Genomic DNA, 24,881 nt, shown 5'->3' with positions numbered 1-24,881 from the left:
CCGAGCATAGCGGCGCCACGGCTCCCCCGTACCGTGGGGGAATTACCCCCGCAGGGAAGGGGTTAATGAGTTTAATTTTGCACTAGAGATTCGATTTTTATTTGTCATGTTTGCAACCATTCTCTCTCTCTCTCTCTTTCCTATGTAAGAGCTATGTAGCAAGGAGTTAAGTGATTTGCGGTGTGTGACCATGTATTATAAGGAATATAGTACCCCCTGCAGTACACGATAAGAACATTGGAGTTCCATTATCTTATAAAGTAAACTGGCATTCAGCCTCTTTCCTCTATATGGTCATGGAATTCCTCAGTGTCTTGCAATATTCTTATAATGTATGGCAGGGGATACTTTATAGCAATTACAACAAGATGATGGACCGAGTGCTGAAACTTTTCGAACACTCACCCCCAGTCAAGAGATCTGGGTTAAATCCATTGTTCTTTACAGTGCTTGATTTGTAAAATAATAAGTGCCAGGGCTCTGACCTGGAGGCCACTGTAGCTTGCATCACCCATCGCCCCTGTCATTGCTGCCAATACAACTACTAACCATCTCTCTCGAATGTAAATGCAACAGTTCAGATTATTCCAGGTCCCCAAAGCTAAAGGAATGGCTGGGGAGGCAGGTATTAGCACTATTTTAATGTATTTTGTATTCCTAGACATCCATTGTTCTGCTCATCTCTAAATTAGATGAGCAGCGCCACCATGTGGTAGACTGTTCTAAGTATGGTTATGGCAATTAGGTGCTGGTGCTGAGCTTCGGAAACTAATTAAGTGCTGTGCTGAGCACCGGAAAGCACTGGCTCAAATTAAGCACTGGTTCTTTAGCTCACTTCACCACCCCAGTTTTGACCCAGCAATATGCTAATCAGTCTTGACCCTGCGCCCAATGGGAACAGTCCAGCCAGAACTGCCAGGCTAGGTCCTTCCTGGACTGGAAACAAGCATCCTGGGACCGGTTTCGGGGTATCACCCCTCATCAGCCAGGATAGCTTGATTCCAGTGGCACAGCGAGCAAGGGCCAATTTCTCCTAGTGTCATTTTATAACACGGGCGGTTGCGGGCCGTCGCTGGAAGTTATGAGTGGTTGTGCTAAGAGAGCTGCTTTACAAGTAGATTTGTTGGTGTTCAAGTAGATTTTCTACTAGAGCGACACCAAAATCAACTCGAATGGCCGCACGCTCTTGCACACTGCATGGTGCCATTTGCGCAGATTTTTCAGTGCTGCTCCTGCTGCTTGTGCTAATCGTGCTAAATTGCAGCGTGACATGCATATTTACGCCCATTGTGGGAACTCTGCGGAATCTCATGGAGTTTTTATGTATCTCAGCAAGTTACGCTCACCTAAATGAAACCACTTTTTTGGCTAAGGACATCGCACATGTAGGTGAAAATTAATCATCGAAATGAACAATGTGAACGCTGAATTTTATGCTTTGGGTGTCATTCCACATGTCAAATGCACCGTTTATAGGGCACATAATGCCTGGGTACCACCACACAACAGAGAACAAGTGTACTGCAACAGGAAAAACGTCCATTTGATAAAGATGCAAGTGGTTTGCCTACCTGATCTGTACATCACAAGCATCTGCGCATGTTTCCCTGGATTCACCCATGATACTGTTGTGCTATACGATAGTAGCACACAACAGCAAATGGCACATCTTGGAAATGTGAGGGCCTGGCTTGTTGGTAACTGCTCTGAGTGAATATACGTGATAATCCCATACTATCGTTATGTCAACATTGCAAACGTACTTCAATACTAAATCTTACATTATGTTCATATTTGATGTTTTGTAGGAGGCTCAGCGTATTCTGATAGACCATGGCTGTTACCATCACTGAGAAATCCAACAACTCTAGGGGAAGGCCGCTTCAATAAGGCACATGGCAGAACTTGTAGACCTGTCAAGCAGGCTTTTGGGCTCCTGAAAAAAAGAGTCTGTTGTCTGGATAAGTCTGGTGGAGCCAGTGCTTAATTTGTGCTGGCAGTTTCTAGTATTCGGCACCGGTACTTAATTGTCAACACCAGCTTGTGACAGTCTACCATGTGGTGGCACTATCAGTCTAATTTAGAGATGAGCACCACAACAGTTGTTTATTAATACAATACATATTAAAAATGAACATTACCTGTCCCCTAAGAGGTTCATAGGTCTTGGGGAACCACCACCAGTCTGCTGAGCCTCTAAGTGGGCTTTGTAAGCCAGGAATGTTACCCTCCCCTGCAGATCATTCCAGCACTTCCTGGCTTCTTCCCGTGAACACCTGCTGTTAGATACATTGAGACGATTCTCTCCCACATTTGCCTTTCCTGAGTAATAACTCTACTTTGGACAAGGGCTCCAAACACGCGTGGCTCTACCCTAATGATCTCATTCACCATGATTGTCAATACTGTGTCTATGAATCTGGGGTTTCTTTTGCCAGCCATGGTTTAAAAGTAGAAAATAAGTAAAAGTAGGGAAACAAAAGTAACTTTTGGATAAATGAAAAAAAAAACACAGGGAAAGCAAATTAATGAACAAATAAAAGCCTAGCTGCTGCTGGTTGCTTCTAAGAAAGTCAAAGGATCATGGTATGGCATGGGGTGTGTTTTCTAGTGTGATTACTTAACACATTACTATTAGGTGCATGAATTATGCATAAGTTCGGCCTTTTCTTTAACCAACCCAACATACGTACTTCAGCTTTTCTAACAAGCGATGTGTCAGTGAGCCCAGGGAACATAGACGTAACCTACAGGTCTCCCTGTGAGCGCCGTCTCTGCCTGCTCTAACCAATCCGGGTGCTGCTGTCATACTGTTGAAAGCAGCATCAGGATTGGTTTAGATGACGGGCTACTTATGAGTGCAGCATACGCACCTGATTGTGAAGCCACCAGAGCGCGGCGCAGGGAGTACGGGCTGTGGAGCAGAACAGTTTGGGTACAGTTTATTTAAGCTGGACGCAGGCGGTAAACTGGGAGCTATCTTTTAAATTATAGAAAATGACGTGGTTAATGGTTAGTGCAGTTTGTGCTGCTAGTTGTGATCATGTGTGGAGCGTGAAATGCCTCACACTTTCAAAAGTCACCAGCCGCCACTGGTTGGAAGACATCCTCACTGAAGCATGGGCGCTTTCATCCAAACCATGGTGGGGACATAAGGAGAACTCTACTGCTGTTACCTGGGCGGTCCCGGTTACAGGTGGCCTTCGCTGGGGACCTCACTGGTGAGTTATCGCATTCTCCCTAGAGAGGTGCTGGGGGTCATTACTGGTTGAGTGCTGTTACCTGGGCGGTCCCGGTTACAGGTGGCCTTCGCTGGGGACCTCACTTGTGAGTTATCGCATTCTCCCCAGAGAGGTGCCGGGGGCCATTACTGGTTGAGTGCTGTTACCTGGGCGGTCCCGGTTACAGGTGGCCTTCGCTGGGGACCTCACTGGTGAGTTATCGCATTCTCCCCAGAGAGGTGCTGGGGGTCATTACTGGTTGGATTTTTGGAATTCTACTTTAAACGCCCTTTGGCTCTCACCGTCGCCCTCTTTAGACTACTGGGGACCAGTTCACCTCTCTGTTACCTCTCAGAACAGGTGAGACTTCAACCAGTGGCCAGCTGCCCTGGCAAGTCATCTCAGTCCAGCAATCTTGACATCTGCAGTGTTGACGCAACTCTATAACTCTGCAAAATAATTGTTATGTACATACTTCACTGCAATCTCAAGAAGGTCATGTTTATTATGATTACAACCTTCACATTTGTAGTGATCTTTTAGAAATATGTAAAGAGGTGTTTATTAACTAAGGGTACCATGCAAAATTGTTGGAATTTGCTTTCATGTAATTATGCGAAAATATGGCACAATTACGCAAAATTACACACAATTGCATGAAATGCAAATTTATCATTTTGGCCTAAATTTCAAACAGGAAATGCATCATCATGTCAATTTTTGATGTAAGGACACATTTAGACGAATGCACAGCAAACAAGGGGAAGGGATGTGGTCCGTCAGCTAGACTGCCGACTTCGGTGCTGGAACCCAGGTTTCGAGCCTCGGGGTCGCGTCCACATCCTGTGACTCTGGGCGAATCACTTATTCTCACCGTGCCTTAATATGTATGTAAATATGTAATTTCAGGAATTTCCCCTAAGAAGCATGCCACTAAATCCTTACATTATGGGAATTACGCTGGCGTAATTTAAATTTCACTCGGGCCTTGTTTTTACGTGGACATTTTGAACATATGATTAGCATGGCTGAGGAGCATTCTCGAATAAAAAGCAAAAGTTGTGAAACATTTTTTTGTTCAACCCACTGAGCAGGCTTTTAATTTCTTTTTCACAAAACCCTTCGGTGCAGGTGAGTTGAAATAAAAGGGTATGTTATTTGCCATGCACAGAAAATGCTTGCATTCAGGAAACACACATCTTCTTGGACTGCAAAACGTCCACTGGACATTCAGGTTGCCCTCTTTAGCCTGACTAGCTGGCCAGGAAGTAGCCAATCAGAATCAAATGGGAAACAATTACAAATGATTGAAGGACGAGTAATCAGTCTGGCTGAGCTGAAGCTTTTTTCAGATTGGTAACCATTCATCCAATCAGAACAGGAGTCTATGTTTAGACAATTCTGTTTGGGCATTTATGTGGTGTTTTGGCACCATACTGTAAGAATTCTTTATTGGGAATGTTTATATGTTGGTGCCCATCTTTTGTATCCTAACATATAGTTTAAGGGTGCACCTTGTTGATTGTCTACACATCCTAGTACTGAATCCATTCATCCCTTGAAGGTGCCCATAAGTTTCTTCAGCTGTTATCAATGGGGCCTTGAACTGTATGCAGTGGTAAAATACCTGACCGGCATTTAGAGTATATATTTCATGATAAGTTCACACAAAATGGCCACACTAGAGTTATAATCTTGGGTGCAAAGCGTCAACAAGTCGAAAAAGGAGACTGAATCCCAAACCGCAGAAACTGTGGGAACCTCACCGCCATTCATAATAAACTCAAACTTACAGACACTATTTGCCTTTGAGTGGAGTAGCGGATATATGTGTCTGTGCATCATTGAAATTATGTACATCAAGACTTAGTTTGTTCCAGATTGTGGGACTTGCCCCTTTCTGCAGTGTCACCCCAGATATTTTGTCTTCCTCTGTCTTCCTTTACTCAACCTGTTTTTGTTAACTTTTAGGACTCTGTGCACTTTGTTTTCTGTCTCTATTTATCTGTAAAAATCCGTAAAAACGGAAAACAGGGAGCCTTAATTGTAATTTAAACCCTCTTTTATGGTGAAGTCAGATTTTAAGTTGCATTTTTTAAAATGTCACATTTAAAAAAGTTGTCATTTTCTTATCCAGACCAAGTGTGCCTTCCTGCCGTTGTCCTGGGTCACATGGCTGTGAATAGCTCTGCTGTTGGGTATGTGTATTGCTTCCAGACAGTGAGACAAATAAAGTCTCAGTGTGAGGGGAGGGAGGCTTCCTGACAGAATGGCAAAGGAGGAGCTGTCTCCTTCCTTGTTTATATTTCAAAGGGCCCTGCCTCAAGCACATGCAAATGAACATGACACTGCCTCTTGTAACCCTTGACAGTATGGAGATAGGGCCTCAGGAAGGGGAAGATCTTACCAGAAACAGTTTTGGAACTAGGTCAGAGAATTCCCCCACACAAAGACTGGCACTGGGTATAAAAATAGGGCCTTCAGAACGTCTCTTCAGAACACTCCTGGACCAGTGGAAGATTTAGAAGAAGGACTGCCCTGCTGTCAGGACTGCCCTGCTACTTGAAGGACTGCCTTGCCGTCTGAAGAAGGAAGATTGGACCTGCTTGCCTTCATCACAGGCTACCCAGAGTGATTCCCAGGGGCAGTTGGTTGATCTCCTGTGTGAGCTTCCAGAGGCCTCCCTGCAAAAGCCCAGCTAACCAGCACAGACTGGAGCTGCCTGAGCCCTGCTGCTGGCCTCTGCTAGAGTGAGTCCTGATCCTAGAGAACCCTTGGCTGGCATCAGCAAGAGCTCCTCCTGACGAACAGGTGAAAATCCTGACGTTTGGACTCCTCGAAAACACAAAGTGACCTCTTTGCACAGAAAATCAACTGCCCACGACGACCACCAGTGCAAAGACCCAGTGGGCCTTTTTCTTTGCACTACAGCAGTGACCGTCTGTGACGCTCGACCTGCTCCTCGTACCAAAATACTCCTCCTCACCGGCTCTTCCAGTACGAAAGGAGCTCTTTGCGCTGGACTTGAGAAGGTAACTCATCAGTGGAACTAACCGTGTCTCTGTATCTGACATGCGCTGTGAAACAGTCTGCCTGAACTTGTGCCTTTCCACCAGTCTAGCATCTAGCATAATCTGATAACCTCAAGTGGCACTTTGTGCTTCTTGATGTTATGTTCACGTACACTTTTAAAAATGCATACCTTCTGTTCTACTGATTGGATTTTTCTTGTTCTGGCATCATGATATTTATTACAATTTATTCTATTTATCTAAATTGATGTGGGATTTTTCTTGTTTTGTGTTTTCACTTTTTTACTGTTTGCGTGATGCATTAATACTTAACACATTTCTTCAAAGATAAACCAGACTGCTTTGTGCCATGCTAACAGAGGGTTGAGCACAGGCTAATTTACTGACATTTGTGGCTCACCCTGGAAAGGACTGTGGTTGTTGACTGAGTAGGACTTCCGCCCATTTCAACTAACAACCCAATTTCTTACACAGATACATACTGCTGTTAATTGACTACATCAATAACTCCATTTGGTCTGTTATTTTTTATATTTACCTTCCAGATCAATACAACCATGCCTAGGATCCAAGCTTTCCTTCTGAAGCTTGTCAGAGCATGCACATTTGTCCAATATTAATCAAAGTTGCTGGGAACCTCTAGAATGACCTTTGCAAACTAGAAGCCCATGCCATGTAAATAAAATATGTAAATATAATAAAATTAGAGCTGTAAATTATGTTGCTTTCCCATGTTCTCATAAATTGGTAGATGGTTTATTGGTATTGATGATTTAGATGAAGTCATACATGCCAGTTCTGGTGGCTCATTTGGCTGATTTACCACTCCAACGATATGTATTTGACTTCTGGGTCGCAGGTTCACATGAGGTCGATAAAAGCCAGAAGCTATGAAATCATAAATCATGACTATAGTACTGAGCTATTGATTTGCATAAGAGCCTGACCATGAAGGGTGGATAATAAAAAACAAATCTGGGTTACACAAGTTTGTGGAAGGAGATTCTCCACAACAGGTTTGTTTCAGTTTGGTAGTAAAAGCCTCAGGGTGGGAAAGGTTGAAATATGTAGAATGGGTTCAACTGCTACTGATCTGTCTGGGATTTCTTTCTCACAGGGTCTGTGAAGGATGGGTTATTGTCTCTGTGCAAGCCCAGGGAGTTGTCACTGGACAAGTGTCTGGGAGAGAATCCACCAAGGTTCAAGTTGAGAAAGCATGCTTGGATCAGACATTCAAACATGCTTCTGTAGATGAGCACAAACTCGGTGTGGGTGGGTTGAGCTTCATGTAGATTGTGGGCATCCTTGAGGTATGTTATTGTGTGTTATGTCTCACCATAAAGTTTCTTTCTTTCTGAAGTCCATATAGCTTCATGGTTTTCTGTTTTATCTTCTTCATCTAAAAGTAGCAGATGTAGCAGATGTCTTGCCAAAATCTTCACTACTTTATCTATGGCACATTTAATGGCGTCAAGTGAAGTTATATGTTGAAAGGTACAAAGTTGTACACTGAAATATTGTCCTCCTTTTCAGGAGCATTAATGACATGTTTAACATCAGACAGCCTACCCAGTGTTTTAGTCTTAGGGTTCTATTCACAAAGATGGCTATACAAGTGTAGATTTAGTCACGCACAAGTTTACTCTTGCAAAGAGGCGCGTCTACACTTTCTTGCTATTCACCATCTCCAAACGTAGATTTACACCTAAGTGTGGGCCTATCTCTCTTCATCCCCTCAGTTCAGGGGGTGGGGATGGGGAGATCTAAGATTCAATTTATGAGTGTAAAGTTAATACTAGTAACTTTTCACTTGTAGGTGGAGATCTCTGCCACCAGATGGGGGTCACCACCATACAGTAGAGAAAAATTTGTATGTTTACTCTTTCTTCTAAACATATTACAAATGTTTTTATTTAAAGATTTTTTTAAATTCATTTAAAAGAGTTATTAATACTCTAAAACTAATAAAGTAAAATGTCACAGCACATTAACTCTTCAAACATAATGTTTATTAAATTATTAATTTATATAAATTTACATTTAAATGTTTTTAAAAATATTTTTTAAAACCCACCTGCACTTGCATTTTAATAATTAATAATTAGATAATTTAATTATGTTATGTATTTTTGTATTAATTGACAAAACGTTTTTTAAGTTTATCAGCTTATTTTTTTAAATTCTTTTTATTAGACAATTATTTGAGAGCTTAATATATATTTAATAAGTTAATTGTTAATTTCTAAAATTATAAAATATTTCCTGTGTGGTATTATATTAAGTCCCTGTCTTCGTTATTTTCTATGGGAGAAAGTTGCATTACCTGCCTGTCAATGCCCATGTGTGATGCTAGACTTACTCCAAGGCTGTGCTGGAGTACATTCATCACTGTTTGGTAACCATATGGGCCACAGTAGGTATGATTTGTGAATTGCAATGGTCTTACTCTTTTGTGAGTGGGTGCATGTCCCTTCATAAAACCCTCATTATCCTTCCTTAAACCCCTCTTATTTAGTAGTAAGTATTTCCCATTTTCTTGCCACTCCCTCTTGACCCTCCCACATTTAAATCTAAATCCGCCACTTTGTCAGAGATGTCGGCTAGAAAAGATAGAAGGTGAATAGCATCTTGTAGTATATAAGTAGTACCAATGTTGTACCACTATATGAACTACAAAATGCAGTTTGTGAATAGCCCTCTTATGTCTTAGGGCCTGATACTGTTAAGGCGGAGTGGTATCCCCTGATCGCATTCTGCTCACAGCTCTAGCGTTCCTTGACCCACATTTACCAGGTGTTGGAAAAGAGCAAACAATTTTATCAGCCAGAAAAGCCGACCAGTAAAATTTCAAGCAGATAGGGCAAAACCCTTGCCCGACCCCTTCCTACAGCTAATGGGAGCATGCAGATCTTCCCTCTACTGGCCCACACCCTGCTACCCCTGACATTCTCCCTAAGCCTTCCTCCGGTCCAGTATAGGGCCTCATGGTCAAATTTAGCACCTGCCCAGAACAGGTGGTAAATGGAAGCAGAATTCTACATGGAATTGGGAATCCACATACGGAAAATAACTCAGTAATTCCAAGCCTTGATGTTATTCCCCACTGCAGAGACAATAACTTATAATAGCTGGATTTTAGGAGCAGTGACATTGACCAGAAATATTATGTCCGACCACGCGGTATCACCTCACCTAAAACCGCCTAACTTGTTGTAAGGCCCTAAGTGTCATAGTCATCATTAACCCCAGGCGGAGAAATCCGCTCCACCTGCTGAGTGTGCAGAGATTTGCCTTCTCTGCGTTCTGCGGACAACGCGGAGAAGACAAATCTCTGCATACTCCGCAGCGAATCGGTGTTGGCCAGCCCCTGCCTCCACGCCCCTCTTAACAAGTAATTAAAAATAAATTTAAAACCACTTACCTGTACTGCGGTGTCCCCAGGCTGCCCTCTTCCTCTTCCTCTCCGTCTCGCTAGTCCTTGAGAAAACTGCGCATGTGTGCGCGCCTGCGCATGTGCATTTCTCGCAAGAAATGTGCAGGCGCATGGGCAGTTTTCTCAAGGATTACCAATACTGCGAGGAAGAGGAGGAGGGCAGCCCGGGTACGCCGCAGTACAGGCAAGTGGTTTTAAATTTATTTTTGATTAATGTTTAATTACTTGTGAATAGGGGGGGTGGAGGCGGGTGGCGTAGCAGGGCGGAGTTACGGAGTTTGTTTGCAACTCCGTTGGCTTCCGCGTAGCCCCCGCTATGCCCACTACGCCCAGGGTTAGTCATCATTCGACTAATGGTCATTTATGTCATATGTTATAGCTAGCAAAAGAATGTAACATAAAATGAGATAACACTGTCAGTATAAATTTCATTAAAAATTCTGTGCTGTAAACATGGCATGCAAATGTCTGGTATCCTAGAAAACACATCTTGGTAGCCAAGTGACATTGACTGACCACTTTGTCTCGAATGTCCTATTACACTTTTCAAACAATCTGCCCTAAATAGACATGGCACAGTGAAACATATCATCTCTTACCACATTCATTTTCTTTCTGTCTCCGTAGCTGCCAATGTCAGAACAGTGTCACTTACAAATAATACAAAGGATACAAAAAATAATAGTTTTATTGCAAATTGCAAATAAAACATTTCCCAATTTAAAATGTATGTAAAAACATATGGTACAAAAAAAATACTTCTGCATCGGCTATTGTTGTTGCTATCTGCTTTTGTCCGTCTCTCTTCTGTTATAATGTTGCATGGAATCCAAGCTGCAAGGCGAGGGCGGCCATTTTGCCCAACACAAAACCGCTAATGGCGACATGGCTTTGAGATGGCAAAGCAAACAGAAAGACTAATGGCATTTGTGAGAGCGCTACACAGATGTATCACATAATGTTATGGGGATCAAGGGAGCTTTGATAGAACATGCATGCATTGTACATTATTGAATGGGCAAGTTTATAAGGTCCTCCTCAAGCTTGGAAAGTTTGAGAGTGAATTCAATCTCACCATATCTGTCCTGTCCTGGTAGTCAATACTTCATGGCTATTGGGAGAAGGGTGCTATAACAGTAATTAAATCAATTTTTGAGTTTTACAAACTTGTAGGCATGTTTTTGTCCAACTCCAGATTAACAAATGGCAAATGGCCATTGCGAGGGTTGCCATTTTGCTGTTGGATCTCTTGTTTGGCTTTAGTTTTTTTCGCTCTGAGCTTTTTCCAGATCGCTGGTCCGGCTAAAAAGTACAAAATGGGGTCTAAGCAACTGTTGGCACTGGCTAGTGGCCGGGTCACCTTGTAGGCTATGTTAATAGCATTTAGGGTCACACAGTCATAGTCAAGCTTTCGAAAGTAATAATACAGAGTGCGATTGATGTGAAAAGGCAAGAAGCAGACGATGAAAACCACTGAGACAATAATGATCATTTTAATTGATTTCCTCCTTGCTGCAGATGTCCTAGAGTTGGCCGCATTGGACTTCATGAGTGTTTGAGTCATTAGGCAGTAGCAAACTATTATGATGGTGAAGGGGAGACAGAAAAGTAAGGCTAGGTTCACAGAGCTGTAGATGATGAACTGGTCAAATAAGTCTTGTCTGGATGTGTCGTGGCAAGTGATGAGATCATTGTTGGCACTAATAGTGACAAAGTACAGGATGGGAGACTGGAAAGCCACGATGGTCACCCAGACACATACGCATGCAATGCGTGCATAGCGGACCTGGCCCCACTGCAGCGACTTCATGGGGAAGCGGATGCCCAGGAACCGATGGATGCTGATGCAAAGTAGGAAGAAAATACTGCAGTAGAGGTTGGTGTAGAACAAAAATCGGACTATCTTGCACAGCGCCTCGCTGAATGGCCAGTTGTCCCCCTTGGAGTAGTAATAAACAAGGAGAGGCAGAGAAATGACGTAAAGCATATCTGATATTGCCAAGTTGAACATGTACGTGGTGGAGGCGTTCCATGGTCTAATCCGGAAGATAAAGGCATACAGGGCAACCAAATTAAGTATCAACCCAACGCAGAAGACAATGCCGTAGGACACGGGAAGAAGAACGTACTTGAAGTCTTCGTCAAATTTACACCTGTAGGTTCCATTGAATGGAATGTCTTCCTCGGAAAAGTTACTCAATCTGGCCATGCTTCCCCCCAAGGAGAGAAGCCTGTGGAAGTATCCGCCTACCTAAAATAAAGCATAAGACAATCATTTCAGTTATGTATCCTGCTTTATAGATCCAAAAACAATGAATCAAGACAACATGGACAATGAAGCAGAGTTAAAAAAGAACAATAAATACAAAAATGAGATTAAAAGATTATCTCAGAAAAATGGATAAAACAAAAAACACTGCCTTCCACAAGAAAATAATGTATACCAAAAAGTATCTCCTATTGTCAACCTGGACTGCAGGTGCAAATTATGTTAGGATAGGTTATGGACTCAGACCAGCTGTTCATTTTAGATAGGAAGAAAACTATAGGAACATCAGTCCTGATAACACTTCAGTCGATTTATCAGAATGTAATTATTTTTACCACTTTTCTCGTTGGTATCATTCCAGACCATGCAGTCTGTCCAAATCTTTTTATGGGGTGTAGTAACACGTCATTGTTGTTTTATGAAATTTCATAGAAAATGTATTGACATTTTGTGAAACTGCACTTTTGCCAGGATTTTGCATGATGTGTTTTTTTCAAGCGAGGGCATAATTTGCATAAATAAGCAATGCGAGATACTGTGAGGAGACTGCTTCAAGCAGAAAATGCCTCTTGATCACTTATTTTCAGTGCAACCAAACTACCAAAGGGAAAAATAAGCAAAATGATGTAATCAACGTGCATCTGGTGAGCATTTACATAAGACCTTGTATTTAAAAGTGTTGGAGTTCTAATGTTTGCTGTAAACTTGGTAAATATATAGAATTATAGATGGATAACTGTCAATTTCGGGGATGTTTTTCACCGAGGTGTGCTGAGCAACATCAAATAGACAACGAGAGTGAAGCTTGAGATGTCTATTTTTATTTTTTTTAACTTTTATTTATTGAATTTTTACACCAACAGAGAATAAGCACCAACTTATCAAAGAATGAAAACCAAAACAAAGAGGGAAAAGAAGAACATACAGGGCATCCAAAATTGACTTAAAAATGGAACAAGCAGATATAGCGTCCGTACATGGAATACCTTGCAGAATGGCAATAAAACTCATCTACATTTACATAACCCCCCAAAAAAGAAGAAGACAGGGCTTGGCGGCACCAGCTACATGTGGAATAGCTCTAAATGGGGGTGACATAGAGGTTCAAATATCTAGGTCATGTATCAGCTTCGTCCGCTACACCAATATACATTCAAATCAGGAAGGAGCGTCCGTTAACCCCTGAGAACACGCATCGGGCATACATGAAGTGTGGTCCAAGTGTGCATTACCTGTATCCATGCATACGATCAGGGCTTAATTCAGTTTTGATACAGTCATTCAAACTTCTCCGGGTGAAGCAACATGCAAGTCCTCAATGGTTACCATATGTTTTTGGACCTTGAGGCAGGTGGCTGTAATATGGAAAGCTTGAGATGTCTATGATGTCACTCATAACCTAAAGTCCTAAAGCCAAGAAAAATGAATTCAGCAAAACAGGGGGAGTAAAGGAAAAGGTTTGGGGAAAGACCACCCAAAGGCTGAGAGGTCTTAACAGCAATGCCAATAGGTCTTGTTAAAAAAACATGAAAAGAAAAAGCTCATCGGTCTTGCTCGTAAGTGAAAGTGCAAACCATAGCTGTCGGCTCCTTGTCGAGCCAGCTCTTTCTCTTGTGGTTTGTAAGCAATGCCGTCAATGTGCTTCACAGGATACACATCTCATCTAAGGACCAGCCCTCTCTAGATGAGGTACAAATACACCAAATGTTACCCATGGCTAGTCACAGCTGGACTGCTTATTATTTTACTCTAGATAGGCTACAGCTAATGTGGGTTTGTTTACAGTAAGTTTATCCTTTGATTAAGCATTCCCTTGCCCTGCAAGCTGCTCTGTGTTTTGACAGTGCAGGCGGCAAGACGCCTGCACTTTTGAAGGGGATTAGAGATCCCCTTGCAGGCGTGTGCAGTCAGCTTTACTAACTCCCACCCTGCCCCTCCCTTGCCCGCCCCACCGCCCTGCAGCACTCCCTTGAGGAGCCGCTACTGCAAAGTGGCCCGGGGGCATGCAAGCGGGCGCAAACCGCTGTTGCGCCCCCAGGGCCCTTTGTGTCATATGGCCTCATATGTTTTTTCCAAGCACTACACCTCACTGAGTCACAGCTTCAAGCCGCCCACTGGTAACAGCTGACTTCGTGCAAAATCCATAATCCAGTCTCTTGTTTGTCTTGGGTCATTTAACAAATTCAAATTATTTGCAAATAAAAAGAGATGTCAAATATTAGACGGTGAAGTGAAGATGCTTTTGGAGCATAGTTTTCTGAATGTATCTATATTGTGAGAACTAGAACTGTGTACAATCATTTGAAGAGTAAATACCCCAGCTGAGAATACAGATACCATGAGAACTGTAAATACTGGGCACAGTGACTGAATCATTATGAATTTCATCTCTCCAAATGAAGATTAATCAAATATACTTTTGAAGCAATTTCTGCTGGCTCTTGCCTCATATTGAGAACTTTTCTCAGAATCAGTCCTGTCAGCATGTCACAGGTAAAGTATGTTGGGGTAATTTTGCACATGCAAACACTGCAGATGTCTGGAACAAGGGCTAGCTAGGATGTTTTTTCTTTTTATATTAAACGTTGCAAAGTTCTGGAACTTTCTCAAAAAGTAAGCAGAAAAATCCTTTTACAGGAAAAAAGCATTTCGTTACCTATTTTTTGCGGGAAAAATAAAGAATGCTGAAAAATTGTACTACAAAAAAAAAACATAAATATAAACGTACAAAGGCAACTAGAGAAGCGGCACATAAAATTGAGAACTGTAAAGTGATAATCTGGAAACACCATCAGATAACAAGGGACATAGGACTTGTATAAAATACAGCGCCTGACATGGAAACACAAGCAAAAAAAGGGGCTAGGCCCCAGAAGATGCTTTTACATACCACTATAAAAATTTCAGAAGTTCACTGAAAATATGGAGATAGTTGGACATTGAATTTATTGAGCGCTACTCACTGTTTCATGGCACATCTGAGTTTATACTATCTACCAACTCGTAGAATATTCTTTGCTTTCTCGACTCCACTACGCTCGCAGAACCGAGTCCTAAAGGAAGTAACCTGGTTATTATTCCACAAACTGACCACAGCCCTCTCAGATGGCTCATGCAGGTGATGGGGGAGAATCCAAAACTACTGAGGTGGTCCATCTCTCTACAGGGGATGGTCTTCACAGTGGAACACACTGCCCATGCCAATGCAAATTGACTTTCCAGGTTTCCACTTCGCTGATTAGGACTACCAGGGTGTAGTTTAGTTCCCCATCACCTTTCATTTGGGTGCGGGCTGTGTGAGAAAGTCATCCTTTGTGCCCTGATCACCCCCACCCCCCCCCCTCAACCACCATTTTGTGACTGATACTGCTGGTAACTGACCGTGCTTACCACGCCCAGGGCCAGCGTCCTGATTGAAAAGGTATATGGTAATTAAGTGTAATTACAATTTGCGCTGACAACCTACCTGTAAGTCCCTAGTATATGGTAGGGCATGTAAGTTTAGAGGCCCATCAGATTTCACACACTGATGTGTTGCATGCCGTCATTTTAAAAGTCAGTCCTGCTTGCAAGCTGCTTTTTAATTGAAATTACTTGCAAATGTTACTTTGGATTTAAAGGTAATTCCAAAGTATTAAACTACCTGATTTTTACATCTAAGATGTTGTATATGCCTAGGTGAGGGAAAAACTACCAATGCCGTGTTTTCCCCATTGTAGTCGTTCAGCTCCATAAGCTAACGTGGGAATAGTTTAATAAAGAACATCTATTGATAGGAGGGAGCTAAAATCATATTTCAAGGACTTAAAAGATTGGTAATGATAAATCCAACAACCCGGCACCTTTGAATTTATTTGTCATAATTAGTACAGAAAATAAGTTATGAAACTTTCTTTCCAGAGAGCCAAACTCCAGCCTTCTAGCAGTGTCTCCTGATGAGGTTATAAGTGTCTAGCATAGAAACAGAAGTTATCTGGTAGGGGAAGATCTGCACCTGCAGAGAACAGGTTAGGAAGGGCGATGGGTAATCAAACTGAGATTAAAAGAGAGCAGGACAGTGAGAATGCAAGCCAGGCCTACCCCCATGTCCTGTACTCCCCAGCCAGATGGGACCCCCAGAAATGCATTTGCAGAAGGTCTCGAGGGGGAGCGTTAAGGTAAATGAGTCACATCATAAGGTTTGCTTACCAGGTCTTCACTCCATGGAGAATGATTATCCATTCTGAAATGTAAAGTGAAGTGCTTTGTGGGATAAGAATATGCCACTCTTGGGAGGAAGCTGTCATGCGTTTGGGTGGCCCCCTGCACATCATTTGACACGGGTTCTCCCCTACTTGTCACCCCAGCACATTGGATAAATATGTGAGAACTGCATACCAACTCACATCTGCAGCCTGAAACTATAAGAAGGAGGAGGACTGCCCTGTTGGAACCCTGGCCTTCACCAAAAGGATGGCGCTCTGAATGACTGTGTCAGCTGCACACTAAGGAACTACAGCCTTAAGGACTTTGCCTTGCTTCAAAAAGAGGAGTGGTTCCCTGAAAGCGACAGGTTAATATAGCTTCACCTGCATCCTCTGCAGCAAGAAGAACCAAGCTGACCACCTCCAGCTGGACTTCAAAGGTTTTGGGCCAGGTTTATTGTGGGAACTCTAGTGCCAAGTTCCGAGGAGCAACTCAGAGATTCTAAAACTTGGATTTTGTTTGTGGACACTTTGAACCCCCAAAAGTAACTTCAGGAAGCACATCCTGAAGTTTGGAAAACTCTTGAGAACTTTTGTGAAAAAGCTCCATAAGGTGACCAATCCGACATTGAGAGTCAAGCCGACTAGGTCTCACCGCGACCCGGCCAGGTTCGTCCCACTGAAAGCTCTGGAGCTCAAGACTTCCAGGAGTTGACCGGGGGCTTGCGTGGATCCAAGCTGGTGAACCCGCTGAAAATCCGGCCCAACAAAGTGCCTCACTCATCGGTGTGAGGAAAAGCTCCAGAAAAGTTTTTAAGTGAGAGGGTAACATTTTGACCAAGGTCTTTCGCTTAGTGTGTCCAACAAGAGCTCCATCGCGGTCATCCTCAAACTTTGACTTTGTCCCAGTCAAGCACGACCAGATGTCCCAATTTGGCGCTATTGGTTTTTAAGCACTAGAAATGTTTTATTTTTCAAAAATTCATATCTCCGGTTCCCTACATCGGAATTTTTGTTGTTTTGGTGTTATAAGATAAAATAATTTCCTATTTTTATTCTGTGTTGGGTCTTACATCTTTATTGTATTAGAGTTTTTAAATGCTTTACACACGTGTCTCCTAAGTTAAGCCTGTCTGTACATTTCCAGCTACCAAGGGTTGAGCAAGGGAATAATTTATTGAGACCTTGCTTGGTCCTCATATTCTGTTGGTGACCTTAATGCTAGTGGTAGGTGCATACTTACCACTACTAATAATCCGCCTTCCAACGGAACCGAACAGGGTGCCAAGGCAATTCTTGTGGATTCTCTGTTTTGTTGTTGAAGGACCTTGGCTTTTTTTCCTACTTGGTTTCTGACTCTGGATTTGCGGCAGGTACTGTGCCTACTTTCAACTGGGTAAATGCTGTTCCCCAAATCAAACCAGGCTTGTAATGTGGCATTGACCATGCCACTGGCAGACCTCACGGGGCAGCACCTGCAGACTGTGCTACACTTTTTCAAGCAGAGTGGTTCACACTAGTGGTGTAGTGCGCCTAAATCCCACCTGCATTCTAGGACCAGGATGTGTTCGGGAAGAGCGATGACAGCATTATTCTTTCCTTTCAGAGGGTCGTTAGAGATGACTAATTGTTGCTGCTTGCATTGTTCTGTTAAATGATGCCCACTGCAGGTTTTCTAAGGTTTGTTAACAGTGAAATACTCGCAATTGCATCTGAAAGGCATCTCTACACTCTCACCCACTGAGCTGTTTAACCCTTCATTGCTAACAAGAAAAAAGCAAGAAAACCAGAAACTTACTTTTATTTTGCATTTCACAACTCTGAACTTTGACAGTTAGACAGCAGATACCATCATCTATTTTTGTTTTCTTTAACCTATGGCACGTAGCATTGTGGACGTTATCGTTTTGCTTTTAACCGTTTCATCATGGACTGAAAACCTTAGCGTACAATGTGCTCTTGGCTACAATTCCACAATTGGCCACTAGTCAGCTATGTTTTAAAAATTATACTAAGTCGTCATCTAAGTTTTAAAATTTTACTAAGTCCTCTACTCCATTATAAAAAAAAATGCTTGCTTCACTCGTAAATTGAAAAATAAACTCTGCTCACATATTTTCTAAAAGTTCACTCACATCACGCATTAAAACTAGCATTGGCAATATGGATCTGTTTTTTGTGTAGCTTCTCAACAGAATAAAGGTACAACTTGGATAGCAGCAGCACAACCGTCGCTAGCGTAAATAATAAGTAATGGTCATATGGCAGTAGTATAAGGAGCAAAGCTCGATTCTCTCACACATACAGGACAGGTACAATACAGGTAGCTAATATACTAAAGAAGGTGTGAGAGACGTTAAAGGACTGTTGTACAATGTCCAGAAACATACATAACGTACAAAATTCTTGGAAGAGACAGACAAAGCGCTTATGGAATTAACATAGATTCATGTACTCGTTATAGGATGATGTACACTTACCTACCTAATGTGATAGTCTTCCTCAGTAGATTCCATATCTCACACTGGGAAGCATTAAGGAGTACTGCTGCTCACTGTTTGTACAGTCTCCTAGTTATGGGTTCCCTAGCTTGGCTGCGGTTATGCCACTTATGTCGACATTTATGTTCTACGTTTGATACACTGTTAGACTTATATTAAATTTGTACGTGAGTGAGCTAAAATGTTGCTTACTGCTGTCTCCCAAACACAAGATTAAAAATAGGAGGGCAGACCAAACACTGTTACTTCTTTTTCCATCAACATGTTACGGTGCACAAATATTGCCCCTATGGGGCCAGTCGTCTACCCCAAGAATATAGGTATCTCACATCAAGTATCGTGAAATAGTTACTCCTTCATATTCACCAGCCTCAGAAAGAGGGTGGGGAAGGGTGATGGGACACATTTCCTTAGTCCTCACACCTTGAAGAGGCCTCACAATGTGCTATTGGCGAGGTTGTCAGAAAATGTAGCATGTTTCACATGGTGAGTCGCGATAATCGTAGCCTGCGCTATGAAACAGATCATGCCCACGTTGGCAAGCCACGCTAGAACCAGCTATACAAGGTCTTTATTGTTGTTATTAAAGAAGCAAAATGATGGTCTATTGTACCATACACGATATAGGTTGTACAGAGCGCATCTTGAACTGAATTAGTTCAAGTTGCTCTCAGATATGATGATCACAGAAAAGGAGGCAAAGGGAAGAACTTTAATTGCCCAGGTTCACAAAGTTTGGACAAGCTGAGAAGCTGTGATTGAAACCAGAGTGGTTGAGGGCTCCACAACTAGAGTGTTCAAACTGAGTATGTTAAGCAAGTACATTCAAAACATCCTTTGTATTTTTAAAAGCTAGGGGAGAAGCATTGGAATCACCCCTCATCTCAGAAGAGGTGCAGCTTGGACAGAACAGTGCAAGCTTCTGAGCTTCAGAGGAAAGGTACAACCGGATAGCATTTGCAGAAACCTTTCCCATCACAGAACAGGGACAGTACGGCAATAACAAAGCAAGCTTCCCTCTCTCACAGAACAGGGACCGTATAGCAGTAACGAAGCAAGCTTCCCTCTCTCACAGAACAGGGACCGTATGGCAGTAACGAAGCAAGCTTCCCTCTCTCACAGAACAAATATAGATAAGGCATGAGTGAGATGTAGGTTACCGACAAATCACTGAAGTGGCTGCTTCAGTCTCTGAGATGAATGTATAGGTGCATGAATGAGTGAATATGCGAGATCGGGCACCATTCTTGTTTAGGTGCTGTTTCAAGTCAGCATCTTAAAAGTCCTGCTGCTGTCAGTTGGAGACCTGCAGTTTGTGCTGATTCTTTGGTGTTCCATGTATTGAGAAGTAGCCATTAAATCACAGATCAATATTATTTGGAGCAGACCAGCCACAGCCAAAGTAACTATGACATATAGCAACCTCCTAGAAAAGGTTGTGCACTCACCAGGCGCTGTGCAATCCAGGGCTCGGTGCTGCACCTGTTCAAAATGTTGAGGACCACCAGTGGACCAGGGTGACGGGGTGGTGGCACTGTTAGAATTCTTCGTAGCGCCTCGATAGGTAAAAGGTAAGTGCTAGAAATTGATGAACCTTGAATTTCAAGAGACAGATTGGCATCTAAGTGAAGGCATCGCTTACTTTGTGAAATTCAGATCAGAAGTGACTGGAACTATATGTTTCTTAAGAGACTCCCGCATTTTGACACAGCAGTCGCTGACCGATGTCGCCCACTGCAGGCACCTTAGGCGCTAGGTTCTTATAATGCACTAATACAATGCTGCCTTTGTAACTGTTGCCCCTAAACGTCTCTTCTGTCAAAAGATAACTCAAATTTGTAAAACATAATACATGAAAGAAAGAACGGTTCATATTAAAATGATCCAGTTACTGTTTAACAATACTTTTTACTGTATATCCTTTTAAACTGCTTTTTAAACAGTTCTTACAATTAGATCAAGCATTTTGCATTTCCATGTGTTACTGTGTGCTTTTAATGCAGGAGTTGCACAGATGCACCGATCCCACACCTGTGTCATTTAGTGTGTACTGGGTCTTTATAACCACCTGTATTCAAGGTTAAAGTGGGCGTGTCCCACTGAAGATGGGCCAGAAGACCAGCATCTCAGTCAAGCAAGCAGAGCCGGCCTTTGCTAAGATAGCGCTCTGGATGTGGGCGGAGAGAAATGTGGCCCTTGCTGATGTTAGTGAATTAAATGCAGCAGCACGGGGTCCCTTTTGCGTCCACTGGTCAGTGCCTGGATGAGCAGGGACTGGCCCCTGAACACAAACATCCCAGAACCTCCCCCAGCTCACCTCAATCTCTGATAGCTCAGCTGCGTCACGCAGATGATGGTTTTGTTGATGTGTGTCAGCAGGGGTCCGAGGGTGAAGAGAGGGCAAGGAAGGGGGCTAAAGGGGTGTTACAAACATTGCCTGCCGTATGATAAGGAAGGACTAAAACCACTTTAACCCCTTGTGTGCCACGCCCTTTCCCCGCCCTGTGCCGGGCTTTCTATTAGCGGGCGGAGTTCATGACGAGATGGTCTCGTCATGGGCACAGCGCAACCGCGGCCCATGACGAGACCATCTCGTCATGGGCACTGAAGGGGTTAAACTGGAAAATCAGACAGAAACAAACAGGGAGGGCCAAGGACAAGGCTGGAGCAAGATGAGAAGGGCGCTGCTGTTGACATTACCTTAATGTACACAGCTCCATGCGCCCCTCAGGAAATTGCCACCCTGGTCCTGGGCCCAGCTCACCCATGCTAAAGGCCAGCCCTGCAAGCAAGTCCCAGACAGAGCATCAGGTTGCTGCCACCCTCCCTGGGGACACCTAGCTTTGGAAACTGCTATCGGATGCGGTGGATCCATTTCACTGCCAACAACTGAAGAAGGGGGGAAGTGGAAGACATGTGATATGTGCCCTTTTATCTTTCTACCCGCAGACTCTTTTAAAAAGAGTTCCATTAACAAGAGTAGTTGTTCGTTTACCTTGAAAACTGCCAGCCTGTTCCATGAGTCCCTTTCATCATGATAGTAACTCGATGCTTACTTATGTGGGAACCAGAAAAGCTGCTTTGTGAAAAATGCTTTTGTAATCAAAGATGTTTTGCTGTGGTGCCTTCTTTGGTTGCTGCGCATGACAATGACCCGCTGTGATGGTGAACACACCCCGCACAAGGCAATGGGCGACCTGCCACATCAACTCCCTCGACGACACCAAGGCTGGACTCCAAAGCTACTCCTGTGGTCAGCTGTTTGCCTGGCGGCCAGCGGTGACTCCTCCGCTATTGTGGAGGAGCGTCAACCCCTCCACCCCGCCAGTAGCTTAAAAAAAAAAGAAAACGATAATAAACCCAGTTTTATTACTGTTTTATTTTGTTTGCCGACCGAGTCTTTGGGGCGGGGCCAGTGGGGATGACATGCACTGAGGGGAGTGGTTGCACACACAACCTTCAGTGCGCATGTGGGTTTGGCCGGCTGTCTCAGGACTGTCAAACCGACATGCACACTGAAGCTGTCTCCATCCAAAGCTGCATTGCCAGGTTGTAGACAGCAGGCACAGGCTCCCAGTCTCACAGGAATGCAATTGAGAGCACTTAGGCCAATCCTGTTGCTTCTCTCATGCTGCCAGTAGCATGAGAGCAGCATCAGGATTTGCCACAGGGGAGTCTGGGAGGCTGTGCCTGGAGTGGACTGGTTCCAGAGAGGAGCGGAATTCCATTGATGCATCAGGTACGTTTCAAAAATATTTGTCCATTGTTCCCGGTCTCCCCTTCCCACGCCCCGCCACTTTTCCCAGACACTGGTCGCTACTGCTGGTGGCCAGTACTTGAAGCACACGAGCCATCCTGGCTTGGCACCTTTTTAGGCGTATGAGTGCACCCGTGTCATTCAACAAAATGCCCCATCTCAGCCTTAGATATGACAGAGCTCGAAGCCCGCAGGGAGTCAGCAGGCACAGCACTCCACCACAGCTGGCACACTTTCTGACTTGAGATCACGTGGTATCACGCCAGGCCAAGCTGACTTGCACGATAGCCAAGTGGCCAGGAGGACCCAGCAACCAGTGTTACAGCAGGGAAGAACACATTTTGAGAAAGAGAATTAATGAATGGAGTTAGAGACTGGGTTTGGCTAGTTGGACTCAAGGTGGAAAAACAACCAGAGCCAGGTGGTATAGAAGCCTACTTGTGTGACTTACAGGCCCCGTCAACATGACCCACTGCACCCATAATAGTCACACTGATCCGGTTTTGCTTAAAGAAGATCCTTTTTTTTGTTCAATACATTTTATTGGTTTTTATAATGAAAAGCAGTACAGAGGGAATGCGGAAGGAGAAGAAAAAGATACAACCTCCGACATCTGACAGCTGCATAATGTAAACAATGTGGTGCATACAGATACTGATGATAAAGGCATGAGATAACAATAGACATAAATCCAGTTCATAAGAAGCAACAGAAGCATTTGATATCTGGCTATATGCATCAAATAGGACTGGATGAAGGGAAACAGGTGGAACTGTCAGATATATACTTTTCGCAAATTTACCATTGATGTAACAAATGGGAAAGAAAGAAAGAAAGAAAGAAAGAAAGAAAGAAAGAAAGAAAGAAAGAAAGAAAGAAAGAAAGAAAGAAAGAAAGAAAGAAAGAGAGGTGTGTGGGGGGATAGAAGGTGTGCACATGGAGGATCCGAGATTCAGATATGATAAGAAAAGAAAAGCCAGAATTAGTGGTCAGTGGGTGAGTTGCTAATAAAAAGGTCAAGCATATTCCAAACACCCTGAGAGGGGGCCGGGCAGCCTCTTGTAAGTGCTTGGTTGATGTGTGTACTGCGTAAATAGGTTACTCAGGCCCCCCAAGTGTTGTTGGAGGATTTCTAGTCAAGTAGTATAACTTTAATAGCAATAGTGAGCGAAAGATCAAGGAGTGATAGGTCCATGGCAGAAAGGTCAATTGGAGGATCTGTCATCTGGGGTCCTAGGTGGATGAACAGAAGGGATAATGGGATAGGTATTTCTAAATATTTCTGAAGCTGTGAGGACACCTCCCGCCAGTAGGGTTGTAGATGAGTGCAGGAGAATAACATGCGTTCCTCGTCTCAGGGGACAAGTCGTAGGCCCAGCATGTATTAGTGTCCTTCAACTTTAGCCAGAACAGTTTTGTCTGTATCAAAACATTCGATGCACTGCAAAAAGTTGGTTCTGGGTCAGCGACAAGATCCGTTTATGTAAGAGCCTACCCTGGACCAGGTAATGAGCAGTTTATAGAATTTTGAGGCATTGTGACCTTGTGAAAGAAACAGTTGTAATTTCCAAATGGGTTGAGAATTAGAGTTCTTTGCATTATGCATAGGATTTTTCATTTAGGGATAACGCATTGGTTGTCCCGAAAGTGTTTCAAATATAAGCCTAATCTCAAACTTCAATTAGTCTCAAACAAATTCTTTGCAATTTCTAAATTCCAGTGCAATAGATGGGGTGGTTAACCTCTCTGAGGACTCAGTCCTAAAGGGTGGAACCAACTTCCATCATCTCTGAAAAAGGAGGTAATTTTGACAAAGCTCAAAAAACCTTTAAAAACTTGGCTTTTCGATATCAATGTCCTACTTGAGATTTTTTTCCAAAGCTCTAGTCTTTCTATTGGAATGTCTTTTACAGTGGTAAGAATCCTCCTTCTGTGGTGCAAGCTTTGTAATTAGATAGATAGATAGATAGATAGATAGATAGATAGATAGATAGATAGATAGATAGATAGATAGATAGATAGATAGATAGATAGATAGATAGATAGATAGATAGATAGATAGATAGATAGATAGATAGATAGATAGATAGATAGATAGATAGATAGATAGATAGATAGATAGATAGATAGATAGATAGATAGATAGATAGATAGATAGATAGATAGAAAGGTGGTGTAAGGTTAACAAAAAGGAATATATGTTGCACAGGAGCTACAACAGAAATAATTGGGAAAGTGAAGACGACGAGGGAGATACAAGGTGTTTGTCCAAATAGCGCAGAAACTTAGCAAAAAAATTGAAAAAAGTGGGAGTTAGGAATTTATGCACCTAAAATTATTGGTCGGAAAAAAGCTTCCAGACCAACCTAGGAAAGCATGTGGAAAACAAATATATTTCAGATTGGTGTAATGGTGATTTTCCCCAACAACAGCCTCCCATCCTTCTAAGCCAACGTGTGCCAAAGTTCCTAACATAGGACACAC

General features: G+C 43.0%; 1 protein-coding gene across 4 annotated transcripts in view; it reads right to left on the bottom strand.

Annotated features, from left to right (window-relative positions):
- The window catches only part of LOC146805959 (P2Y purinoceptor 2-like), a 212,219-nt gene that overhangs the window by 11,783 nt on the left and 175,555 nt on the right, over positions 1-24,881 (bottom strand). For 3 of the 4 annotated variants that reach the window (XM_085623303.1, XM_085623304.1, XM_085623305.1), the window contains one exon: positions 10,359-11,937. The exons of the other annotated variant lie outside the window; for it this stretch is intronic. In XM_085623303.1, coding sequence (XP_085479429.1) covers positions 10,846-11,937 — 1,092 coding nt within the window. In that variant the 3' untranslated portion in view covers positions 10,359-10,845. Of the gene's footprint in view, positions 1-10,358; positions 11,938-24,881 lie in introns of those variants that run through there. 4 annotated transcript variants of the gene reach the window in all.

The sequence above is a fragment of the Triturus cristatus genome, chromosome 8 (genome assembly GCF_964204655.1).
Source record: "Triturus cristatus chromosome 8, aTriCri1.1, whole genome shotgun sequence".
Lineage (NCBI taxonomy): Eukaryota > Metazoa > Chordata > Amphibia > Caudata > Salamandridae > Triturus > Triturus cristatus.
Note: the sequence above shows the minus strand (reverse complement) of the source record. Positions and strands in the feature narration are given on the sequence as shown.